This window comes from Sturnira hondurensis, unplaced genomic scaffold, assembly GCF_014824575.4.
Source record: "Sturnira hondurensis isolate 20B ecotype Veracruz unplaced genomic scaffold, ASM1482457v3 Scaffold0003801, whole genome shotgun sequence".
NCBI lineage: Eukaryota > Metazoa > Chordata > Mammalia > Chiroptera > Phyllostomidae > Sturnira > Sturnira hondurensis.
In genome coordinates this window covers 84,697-96,771 of record NW_028076432.1, presented here as the reverse complement: position 1 = coordinate 96,771, position 12,075 = coordinate 84,697, and the positions used below count along the sequence as shown (strand labels likewise).

General features: G+C 41.2%; 1 protein-coding gene across 1 annotated transcript in view; it reads left to right on the top strand.

Annotated features, from left to right (window-relative positions):
* The first annotated feature begins 2,277 nt into the window (after positions 1-2,277).
* ACSS3 (acyl-CoA synthetase short chain family member 3) overlaps positions 2,278-12,075 on the top strand; it is a 77,319-nt gene continuing 67,521 nt past the window's right edge. The window contains exon 1 of the mRNA XM_037042806.1: positions 2,278-2,859. Coding sequence (XP_036898701.1) covers positions 2,552-2,859 — 308 coding nt within the window. The 5' untranslated portion in view covers positions 2,278-2,551. The remainder of the gene's footprint in view (positions 2,860-12,075) is intronic.

Here is a 12,075-nt window from a genome sequence, read left to right as displayed (position 1 = left end):
ATTCCCTGGGGACTATGGTACTGCTGAATTCAGAGAAAATGGTTTCATCTGCAATGAGTGGGGGGTGTCTAACTTTACCTTACACAATCCTTTAATTAGTCCTTTTGTTTTTAAGCCCTTACCTTTCATTTTGAACCTTGACAGGAACCCAAGGCCTCTAAATCCTGAGACATTCGAGGTTTCTGATGAGAAAATATTTTTTTCCTCTAACAGCAGTTACAGTCAGCTTCCAGCCCACCTTTTAAGTCATAGACTACAAATCTACTTTCTTTCCAACCACTCATTTGGTTTCTTCTCCTCTTCTGTTCTCTTTGTGTTTGTGGGTCTTTACTGCCACCACCGCCATCACCACCACCTCCTTGATTCTTTTTCAATGGGGTTTCTAGATGAACAAAAATCATCTGGATATTTAAATTGTTATATTTTATTGGAAGTCTAAAATGTCTCCTCTTCTTCTCCTCCTCCTCCTTCTTCTTTTTCCTCTTCTTCTTCTAATAGGGAAAAACCAGCTTAGTGGGAAAAACCCTGGACATTGGAGTCAGATTCTCCATCTTATTCAAGTCAGGGAACAGAGAGAAAATGGAGACATTTGTACAGGACACTGGGGTAAGCAACAAGACCGAAGTAGACTGTCCCTGAACCGGCCCTCTCCTGCACACAGTGCTATCTTGTATCACAGCACACAGGGCCCACAGAGTGGCTGGGCTGCCAAGCTCTGAGTATCAACAAGGTTTGAATCCTGTTTTGCTTGGTAGCTTCATGGCCTTGATCAGGTTAACTTCTCTCAAGCTTCATTTGTAAACATGGGAATTATAATTCCCACTTCTCAGTATTCCTTTGAGAATCACAGGGGCTCATATATTTGAAAGTGAGAGCACAATATGTACCCACAGTAAGGCAACAATTGTCTGCTTCCTTCCATCATAACTCCCCCAACAAACCACAACTTGCAGTACAGGTACTCACATATTTCTTAAGCAAATGCCTGAGGTGGATATTGTTGTAATACAATAGGGAATGATTTAGGGTCAGGGGATCTTGTACACCAGGGAGCAGCATTAGGCAACTAGGCAGAGGGAAGGAGGGAGCCAGTAGGTTAAATGATCTTGTAATTTTCTCTGGATTCAAGTGGGGGCAAGCATTTTTTGCTATTGGAAATCATCTGATTTGAGGCCTTTGGAAGGAATAAAATAGGTTGCAGTCCTCAGGGAAAAGTCTAGTGCCTTGTTTCTCAGATGAAAGGAAATAGCGGAGGTGGTTAGTTACAGAAATTTTCTTTGTTTTGTAATAGATTTATTTCTGTTCTGCTTAACCTTTACCTCTACATTATTCTTTTCTTGAAGAATAATCTGTTTACAGCTTCTCAAGTTTACAATCCTTCCCAGGGCCAGGGACATTACACCATTTCTCACTTACAATTTGGGGTGCACATCTTTACACTTAAAACTGCAAATACTGTCACACCAAAACAGAGTGTGTTTCGCATAATCCAAAGACAAATGAAATCGCTCCTGAATTTCACCACGATGTAAAAAAAAATAAAACTGGGAAGGAGCTTGAAGAATGTTAAATTCATGTAGCTAGCAATTTATACCACCTTTCTCTTAATTTCCCTCAACCTCCTCTTTTCCTCATTGGTTCATTTTATCTCTATGGAGCTCTTCTTTTTTGCTTTTTTTTTTTTTCATTAAAAAAAGCCACAGAAACTCAAAAGAAGCAAATTAGAAGGGGGGACATGCAACAAGTAAATTCTTTTTGCCTCTAATCCTGTGGGGAGTCCAGAGAGCAGGCGAACCCCTTATCTCAGTGGGGTAACCTACCCAGAGGCCTGCCAATGCCCCCCCTTGGAGGCCTTTCCAAATTCTGCTGTCCGAAACCTTCCACTCCTACTCCCTCAGCTGTCAGGAAATCCTGGAGCAGTTTTGCCCCAGGAGCCGTATGTGTTTTTAATAATCAGGATTGGAGCTGAGTTTTAATTTTTAAAACTTTTATCTATGTATTTTACATAAATAAAACGACCACTTTAGGGGCCTGCCGCAAAACCCAGGTTTGCAGATTTCCGTTCTGGGCAGGCCAAAGGCGATGCGGCTTCCACTGGCTCGCTCTCCAAATAATAACCCAGAGAGGCTGTGCCTAACTTTCTGGCTTAAAAACTGAGAGTGGGACGGGTCCATGCGCCTCATCCTAGGGGTACCTGTGTGGGGGAGAAGGGAGGACGTTCTGGGCTTGAGGGCACTTTCCCTGGGAACCGTGGGGTGGGCATTGCACGAAGGGATTAGATTTCTTGCAGGGCCGAAGTCACCACCCGCAAGGGCGCTGTGACACCTCCCCCTCTTCTCCAGCCTGTTGCTTCCCGGGTGGCTCCAGGTCGGTTTTTCCCGGCGACTCTAGTGTGACTTCCAAGCTCCTAGGCTCCGCGTTCCACTCGAAATTTGCCCCCGCCTCCCGCCTGCTCCCCTCGGGCCCAGGGAGTCTCCAGGACCCCAGTTGCGGTCTGAAAAGTCCATTCGAGGGCTGCAGAGCCTGCGAGGGGTGGGGGCAGCTATCGGTGATGAAGCCGTCTTGGCTGCAATGCCGCAAAGTCACTGGTGCCGGCGGACTCGGGGGACCCCTGCCAGGGTCCTCACCGGCTCGGGGAGCCGGCACGGCCCGCAGGACTTACGTGGCCCCCGGCCCGCGGGGCGCTCTCGGGGGCCGGGGCTGCCGCGCGCTGTCTTCGGGCAGCGGCGGCGAGTACAAGACCCACTTCGCGGCCTCGGTGGCCGACCCGGAGAGGTTCTGGGGCAAAGCTGCGGAGCAGATCAGCTGGTACAAGCCCTGGACCAAAACCCTAGAGAACAGACACCCTTCCACCAGCTGGTGAGTGACTCCTTCGCCAACCGTGATCTCTGGGCTCGATGCTCCCTGCACCGGGAGCCTGGAGTTCAATTATTAGAAATGAAAATCGAGACTGGAGATGTGTGTTCAGATCTTTCAGTCTGTGTTTAACTTCAGTTTCGTAGATCTGTTGCCTTCTGTTGAGGGATTCAGTTATATTGTGAGTCCAGTTTCCTATAGACAGAGTTACTTGTATGTCAGGGCTCTACTTGGCCCTGGGGATGTTAAACCAACTAAAATAAGGGCCCGTGCACAGTCCAGGGTGGGTGAAAGCCATGTAAACCAATGCAACCAGTTTCTTTCATTAGGGAAACATTGCTAAGTAGCCCTGGGGAAGAAGAGGGTAAAGGAAAGACTTCAATAAAATCACAGCTAAGCATGGTTTGGGCGGATGGGTAGGTCTTCTCCAAGTCCAGGTGGACCTAATTATTACAGAGCAGGAGATGGAAAACAGGTTGAAATTTGATAGTTTCTGTGGCTGTGAATAATAGCGGGTGTTAGTGGGAGAGGTGGGGTGGGGGGCGCTGCCAGTCAGCGGCTGCATCCCGGTCTTATGTGTCAGGGCAAGTAGCTTGGATTAGGTCTCTGCTTTGTCTAGGAGGTTGCAGTATGGAGTGCCCAGAAAGAATGCCCATATAGGCCAGGCGTGCTAGGAATCATGGTAGAAATCACAGGTTTTCTCCTAGAGTTGCCATAATGAGTAGTTATAGACATTAGTTGTATATTACAACAGAAAGACATTGTAGAATAAACGCCAAAGTTACTAGAATATTAAGGGTGAGGCACAGTCTGTGAGAACTGAGCTGTGGCTGACTTTTTGGCTATGTGCCTAGCTTGTAAGAGTGTGGTTGCTCTCATCTCCCAGCCAGTAGGGAGAGATGTTTTCTGTAAAAGCTTAAGAAATACCGCAATAAGGTTTGCCATTTCCAGTTCTAAGTTCCCAGCAGTGAGAAGGGGGAAAATGGCATGGTCAGGTTCACATCTAACAAATGCCACCTTGTTGAGGACAGAGAACCTGGAATGGGGAAGGACAAGCTGACCAGAGTCTCATCTGTTTTGCCACCATGCCCTGTCCTGTCCTGTTTGAAAATGCTTACATGTTTTTCCCTTTAGAATCTGAGTGCCTTTCCTCTTCCAGTTCTTTTTACACCAGTAGCGTTTGACGCACCCTCTCTTACACGCCTGGCGGTTCCCAGGTGCTAGGTATATACCAGTGAGTGACATAAAGCCCCCTCTCTCGGGGGAGTCATGATAACTAAGAGCTGGAACCAGAATCCCGCATTTGAGTCTTGGCTTTCATAGTTACTGGCTGTGTGTTCACAGGCATGTTACTTAATCTCTCTGTGCTTTCATTGTCATTTATAGAAATGTAGAAATGGTATGAAGATGAACTCAGTTAAGAATTAAGACCATGTCATGAATGAAACAGGCTCTATAAATACTAGAAGAAGAATAACTAACTTTGAATTCTTATACCATAATTATTTTAGAAGCAAGACACCCTTTTAGTATTTCTTAGATAAAAACACAGATTAGTTCCTCTACTAACTGTGTGTTCTTAAAATTCTGCGTCCACATGTGTGTCACAAATTATGGTACTAAAATGATTTATGTGACTGTCCCTCCCCATAAACCTGTGTACAAAGAACTTAATTAGGAAGTCGCTGAGACATTCCAAGTAAAAACCAATGAGAGCCAAACATAAGGCAGAGCCCAGGCATCCATGGAAGAGAACGAACAAGTTGCTGGCGGGTTAGTCAGGGTTAGGAGGGCCCAGGGGAATGGAGTGGGTGTGGAAGACAAGACCAAGTGTCAAATAGACATTGAAGACCTGGAGATTTTCACTCTACCTTCTTTTTTTCTTAATATCTAGTTGCTTGCTTAAATTTTCTAAAATTGTGTGTAGAAAATGTGTTTAATGAAGCATTTTTGCCACAGAATCCTTGCATTTTCAAAATTCAGTACATTGTAAATTAGTGAAATCTGATTAGTAAAATTTCATTCAAACACCACCAAGTTGAACTGAAAAATTCAGTCAATTTGAGTTTTTTATCTCTGCAATCTCGGAATCTTGTGGTCATACCTGTTCAATAGCAGGCCAAGAGATCAAAGTGAGTGAGAGATAAATCTTAGGTCTGTATTTATTTCAGCAGTGTGACGCAATTTTACTAAGAAGTTTGTTTGGCAGAGTAGAGTTGGGAAGAGAAGTAGAGGTAGGGGCCAGATATCTAGTATTACACTTCATTCAGTAAGTAGTTTCGATTTGAATCCATTACTGTGTTGGACACATATTTGTAGATACTCATCATTAGTTAAAATTTTTCTACAAAGCTAAATCCAAGGGCAGGGTGAATTTTTTGTTGTTGTTGTTGTCTTTATGTCCCTAGAGTCTAAGGCAAAGATGACATGGTTTTTAAAATGATAGTCAAATAACAGTATACATATATTTGATGATCTTTTCTAGGTCTTTGGAAAGTGCTCAGTCTGTATGAATACAATATGATGAAGAGCTTTGCTTATTTTCTTTGAAGCTGGGGTCTGGGAAGAGATGTTGACAACCAAGTCCTTAAGTAAAATGAGGAGGGGTTGCTACAGCTAGGTGTTCTCTCCTAGATGGGACTGACATACGCGTATGGTCAAGATCTCTGACGCCCTTTGGATAGCCAGAGGCAAGAAGACCTTTTATTTTTCGTTACAATCTTGTCTGTCTTTAATGAGCGTAAGCTCCCTTCTGAACATACAGGCCTTTCAAAATCCCCAACACATCAAGAGTAATGCACATCAGCTTCCAAAAAGGCAGAGATTGCCTCTCTGAGATAGTTGAACCCCAGTTACTGTAGGTTCTTTAGCAACGTATGAAGAAATGCCCTTCATCACGGTTTGGTGGCTAATTCACATTGTTGACACCTGGCTTTTGGAGTAAGACAGTTTATTAAAGAGACTTCAGCAACTGCCATAAAAGGTGGAGCAGTTAGAACTCCTAGCAATTTCTCTAATCCTGGGAGAATGGAATGGATGTTTCGTTTGTTTTCTCTGGATTGGACATCTTGCTCTCTACCTGAAACTGAAATCCAGCTGCCACCTCTGAAGGCAGAGGCGATGCCCTTGCAGCAGGCCCTGCAGTTGACTCTTCTGCTCGGTCATCAGGTTATCCCTTTCCATGGAACCTTTGTAATCCATTTGAGTCACATTTATTTGAATAACATTCAAGGATAAAGCTCTTGTATACTAGTTAATTTAGAATTTAACATGTATTAACAGTGACCATAAAAAAGAAAAATGATTTTAGCTTCATTCACATCTCTGTAATGGAAATAGTGTTTTCCAATATGTAAAATCGCAGTTATTTACTAGCTATGAGGTAAACATTGTTTGATTTCGTCAAGTCTTAAAACAAATCATGAGTGTTAAAGACATCAGTCATTCACTCACTGTGTGTACAGTACAGGAAAATGATGAGAAATGTGGAGAGAGAGAAAGAACTCACCACACAGCAATATGGGAAACATTAAGTAAATAGTACCAAACTATTTAGAGTTGCAGAAGGTTCTATGAAATACCACGGCTAATGGAGGATTTAACATAGTTTTCTCTAGAAGAGTGACAGAAGGAGTCTTGAGGAATTGTTTAGAACAAGACCACAATGAATAGGGATTAGATGTGAGAAGAGGGAAGGAACATTTCAGGCAATGAAAACAGTATCTGCAAAGGCCTTGGTTTATGTAGTAGCTCAGTAAAGTCTAGAAACTGAAAGAAGGCTAATGTGGCTGAGGCTTAAGGAATGACTGGGAAATCATCAAAAAATGAAAGAAAAGAGCTATGTTGTGAGTGGTCTTATGAGTCAAGTTGAGGATTTGAATTTTTTTTCTGGCACGTGTTATACAATGCCTGATTAAAACATGAGTATCCTACTCTTTTTGCACTGGAACAAGACAGGTGTGCATTCAACCCTGTTCGGAATAAGTGGGCCTCTCTGTCTGGGTGCATTCAAGTGCAATCACATGCAAGCAAGAATTAGTTGAGGAAACAGTGCAGAGCCTGGAGTCCCAGGTAAACTAATTTTCAAAGACCTGGCTCCCAGTGGCTTCCAGGGGATGGGTTATACATGAGAAAAAGTCATTAATCTTGGTGGTGGAAGGACTTAGTGCCTTGGATTCTACTGATTGATTAGGGCCAAGATAGGGGTTAGTTGATCACTGTGTGGGGCCCTGATATCAGCCTGGGTGTTGTTGTGTCTGGTTACCTGAGGGTGTGGTCCAAGGGTATGATTAGGATAGGGTCTTTCTGCTTTCTTTCTTAGACCTGGGGCTGAAATACACCTGAAGTCAAGTGTATCTTGAGCTTCAGGGAAATCTGTTTTGTGCACAATAGGCCTGAGGCTTTGTTCCTAAGACAGTTTGATGCTGACCAGAATCTGCTGTCCTAAGGAGTTAATGATTGAGGGAGGGAGTGGAAGGACAGAAAGGAGAAAAAGTCGTGTTAAAGGAATGGAGTTTCTTCATGTTTACAGCCCTCAGGTCTGCCACTTATCTTGAGGGATCTTCAATATTCTCATTTGTAAAATGACAATAATGGTAGTATCAATTTCTTAGGATTATATGGTAGCAGGGGCTAGGTGAGGAGGAAGCTTATAAAATGTTCAGGACTGTGTCTGACATACAGGACTAGAAAGAAATATAAACTAATAAACTAATGTGGTTTAGGAAGTTTTCGGAGATGTGATAGCATTTGAACTGGATCATAAAGTAGGACCTGGGGGTGAAAAACCATTTTTAAGTGGGGAACAATGGCATGGAAGTAGGAAAGAACCAAGTGTGCTGGGAGGATTGGTATAGCTGAACAGTTGGCTTGTAGCGAACTGTAATTTTGAATTACTGGAATTGGGAGTCAGAGGGTAGTTTCAGGATGGTGTTAGAAGGCTTGGAATCACAAGGTAAAGCATTCGCATTCACTTGTAAGTCACAATCTCACTGAAAGACAGCAGATAGGTGTTGTTTGACCCAGTTGCCATTTTTTAATACAAATTAGTTATCAGTATTTAAACATTGAAAGATTTCACCTAAAATCTAAATTTCCTTTTGCAATTCAGTTTTGGGGCTTCTCCTGAAAAAGAAAAAAAGCAGAACACATATCAGCAATGGGTCATCATTCTTTTGTGGCTGGAACTGAGTGGCTGCTGTCCCAGGTGAAGTTAAATGTAGGGACTGCCTGGTCACAAGGTGCAGAGACGAAAGGAGGGTATGGTGACTGCAAGGATATGGGTCAAATGTCCAAGTGGAGGGACTGATTGTGAAATTAAAGATAATGGGCTGAAAATGTGAGAGGACTTGATGTAGAATTTAGCTATAAATTGCAAAGAGGTGGGGGTTGAAGCCTGGTGAATGTTGAGTGAATGGATGGGGAGAGGAAGGAAAAGGAGGAAGAGAGAAGGAGACAGAAGGGAAGAGAAAATACTAAGAATTAAACTTCAGAAACAAGTGGAAGAGGAAAACAAGTGAGAATGGTTGGGACTCGTTCAAAGAAGTAGGAAAAGGAAGAGTGGAATATTTTAGTGTCATGGAGTATGAGAAAGAGAACAGAAAGTATGGGAAAGTCAATAGAAATTAAGGGCTCTGGGGATATATATTTTGAGGCTATTGAGGATTGAAAGAGTGGTTTGACTGAGATATCCTCAGTGACTTCTAATTATGTGATGTCAGTGGAGAGAGGAAGGCCAAAGCCAGCACAGTGCATTTCAGAGTGAACTGATGGGAGGCAAAAACATTCCGTGGATACACGTGATCATGACCGAAGGGGAGACAAGAGGACAGCATGCCCAGGTACCACGGTCACATAAAAGATATTCCCCACTCTTTACTATCCTCTTTGCTCCCCTTAGGAGAAACCCATGTTTAAAGGCAGTAGTGAAGAAATCTGTGGAACAGGAAGAAAGGGAATTTTGCTTATTTGAAACCCATTCTTCATTGGCAAGACTCCCTGTTTTTGCAAGTTTAATTTTGTGTGGCTTACCTTTTTTTCTTTAGATATAGATGCTGGAAGTTCACAAAAGAAAAGTGTGAGAAAAATTTAAAAGATGGAATAAAGAGTTACTCAGCAGATCTGATTGTTTCTGTTTATACTATTCAGCTAGTTATCTCAACATTTAATTGTAAGGTTGACAGGGAAGATAAAGAGACAGTTGAAAGGGGATGAAAAAATATTTGTTCAACTGTTCTGGGCTTATCAGGCGTCATGCTGGTAAGTTGTTCAGAGGGGAAAAGTTCTCTATTTTGTACTGGTAACTTTTTTATGAGTTGACATGGTTTCAAATATATATATAATGTGAATTTCATATAATCAGAAAGTAATTTAACTTCCCTATGGAATTTTGGTTCTTTGGCAAATAATTAGGCACATAAAACTGTTTGGAAAATTTAATGTTTGTTTTTTTTAACTTATTAAGGTTTTGTGAAATTTCCTTTATATTTCTCAGATTTTATAGTTATATTTAATTCTGGTTTTAAGGTGAGAGTTTTGTCTAAAAATGAAAAATTTGTCCCCTTTGACAAACTCTAAAGGAAATGAACTTATTCATAATATTGTGTACAGTACAGGTATATTTAAATTTAATTTTATAAATATAAAAATATATTTTAAGAAGATACATGGTCAGCATGAAAACTGCCTGTTGGAAATACAGTCCCTCAAAATAACCTCATTGAAAAGACCAGTTTTACAAGGTGGGCTTTATTTTACATTCTGGAGGTCAGCAGCTTGGTGCTGTGCTGTATCTAATTTTCTCAGTCTGTCACACAGCTGAGTCTTCAGGACAGAACAGAGTGAACCACAGGGATGCTGCGATTACATAAGCAAGGACGGATTGCCTGACAAATGGCACAATCAATGAACAATAGAAATTCGAGCAGCTGCAACCAATTCACTACCAGGTGTGGGGGAAAATGTGAGATCTGAGCACCTCTGGAAGTGACTTACTTTTCCTTTGTTTATCCCATACTGTTATTGAGAAAGGAAAAAAAACAAACCATGGCTTTAAGTTATCGCCTCCCCTTCTTCCCCCTTCCCCTTAAAAAAACAATTACCACTGTTATAAACTACAAGTAGTAACTTCATGAAGAGGTCCTTATTTTTCATTGTAGTGTTATATTCACAAGAGAAATGTGCAAGAAGGTAAGGCATTCTTGTGAAAATATATATGAATGCTGTAATACCCACTTAAATTACATTTTTAGGAAGCACATCTTAATGTGGAACTCAAATTCTTGATCTAAACTATGTGGATAGAGGGCTTGTTATAAAAGGTATTAGTTATATTTTCTTTTCCTGGTATTGTGACTAAATGTGGTGAGGGGCCAGTGCTTAGAAAGAAGAGGTAATATTCTTATAATACCTAGGAAAATTGAAGTTGGAGAATTTTGAATTTGAAATGTCCACCATTTGTCCACTGTCCACTTGACAGTCTTAGAATAGCTTTTATAAAAAAGAAACTTAAATTCTAAGTTAGATAGAGTTTAATTTATGACTTTTAAGTAAATAGTCAGTTTTACTAATTCAAAATACAAATTGCTCTAAATGGTAGAAAAGCACTTAAAAGTCCTGTAGGTGTTTGACTTAAGAGCTAACTCTGGACAATAGGAACACCTTTTCCTTAGGTTTTGATATTAGAATAACAACATTTACCAAGTATAAGTTTCCAAGATTTCTCTCCTAAGTTGCTTCCAGCACTTGGTTATTGTAAATTTGCAGCTATGAACATTGGGGTGCATAGGTTCTTTTGGATTGGTGTTTCAGGGTTCTTAGGGTATAATCTTAGCAGTGGAATTGCTGGGTCAAACGGCAAATCCATTTTTAGTTTTCTGAGAAAATTCCATACTGTTTTCCATAGTGGTTGTACCAACCTAGATGCCCATCAGTAAATGAATGGATCAAAAAACTACGGTACATTTACACAATGGAATTCTATGCAGCAGACAGAAAGAAGGAGCTCCTACCCTTTGCAACAGCATGGATGGAACTGGAGAGCATTATGCTAAGTGAAATAAGCCAGGTGGTAAAAGACAAATACAATGTGATCTCACCTTTAATGGGAACCTAAACAACAAAACAATCAAACAAGCAAAATATAACCAAAGACACTGAAATAGAGACCAGGCCAATAGTGTCCAGAGGGTAGAAGGGAGGGAATTTCAGGGGAAAAGGGGAAGGGTTTACAGGAACAAGTATAAAAGACACATGGTCAAAAACTGGTGGAAATGGGAGGGGGTAGGCTGTGTTGGGAGTAAAGGACAAAAAACTGTACTTGAACAACAATTAAAATAAAAAAAAAGATTTCTCTCCTAAATGGATGTATCAGTTACGTAAAATGAATTTGGGAAGATTGAGAAAAAAGAAAGAATGCTAAGTATCTACTGTGGACATGTCCAATATAGATAGATATTTGTAAAAAATATTTAGTATACAGAATAAAAAGTTTAGTAGATGAGGGGACATAAAATCAGTATTATTGACTATTAGCTAAATAATTGTAAGTAAAAGCATTGCAGCTTAGAAAAATCTACTTTTGCACTGATCCCACTTTGCTTTCTCTCTACACTTTTTCTTATTTTTATAGAGCTTCATTGATTCTCAGTTGAGAGTTAAGGGCTTTTCTATACCACAAATGCCCTGACTTTGCCTTCCTCCCAGCTCTCCCTCTCAGTCAAGTTTGCCACTATTACCAATGGAAATTTGTCAGATACCCTATTTGCGTGAGTAGAAGAAAAAGCAGAGGATAATTATTTGTGAAGAAAACAAACTGATTTCTGGGTTACAATGTTGACTCCACTCTTTGAACATTACCTGCCCTCAAATAGTCATAAGCTAGGAGGAATTAGAAAGGGCAGATGTGATGGGCATTATTGTTAAGCAATATCTATTCTCCTCTACCTCTGAGCACACAGGAGATTGGATTTCCCCACGTAAGTATGGTTATGTGATTAAGGTTCTGGCTATTGCAGTGAGAGGAGTAAGGCGTGCCAGTAAGCTTCCATGCTTGCTGCTCTCTGCTCTTTCACAGACACTATGGAAGCACAGGTAGCGTAGAAGTCGTCTGGATGGCTGAGCAGAAATGAGTAGGTGGCAGTGCTTCGGGAAGTCCACCTGAACCCACAGTGAAGTTGCATAAGTGAGAAATTGATACTTATCTTTGTGAGTTACAGAGTT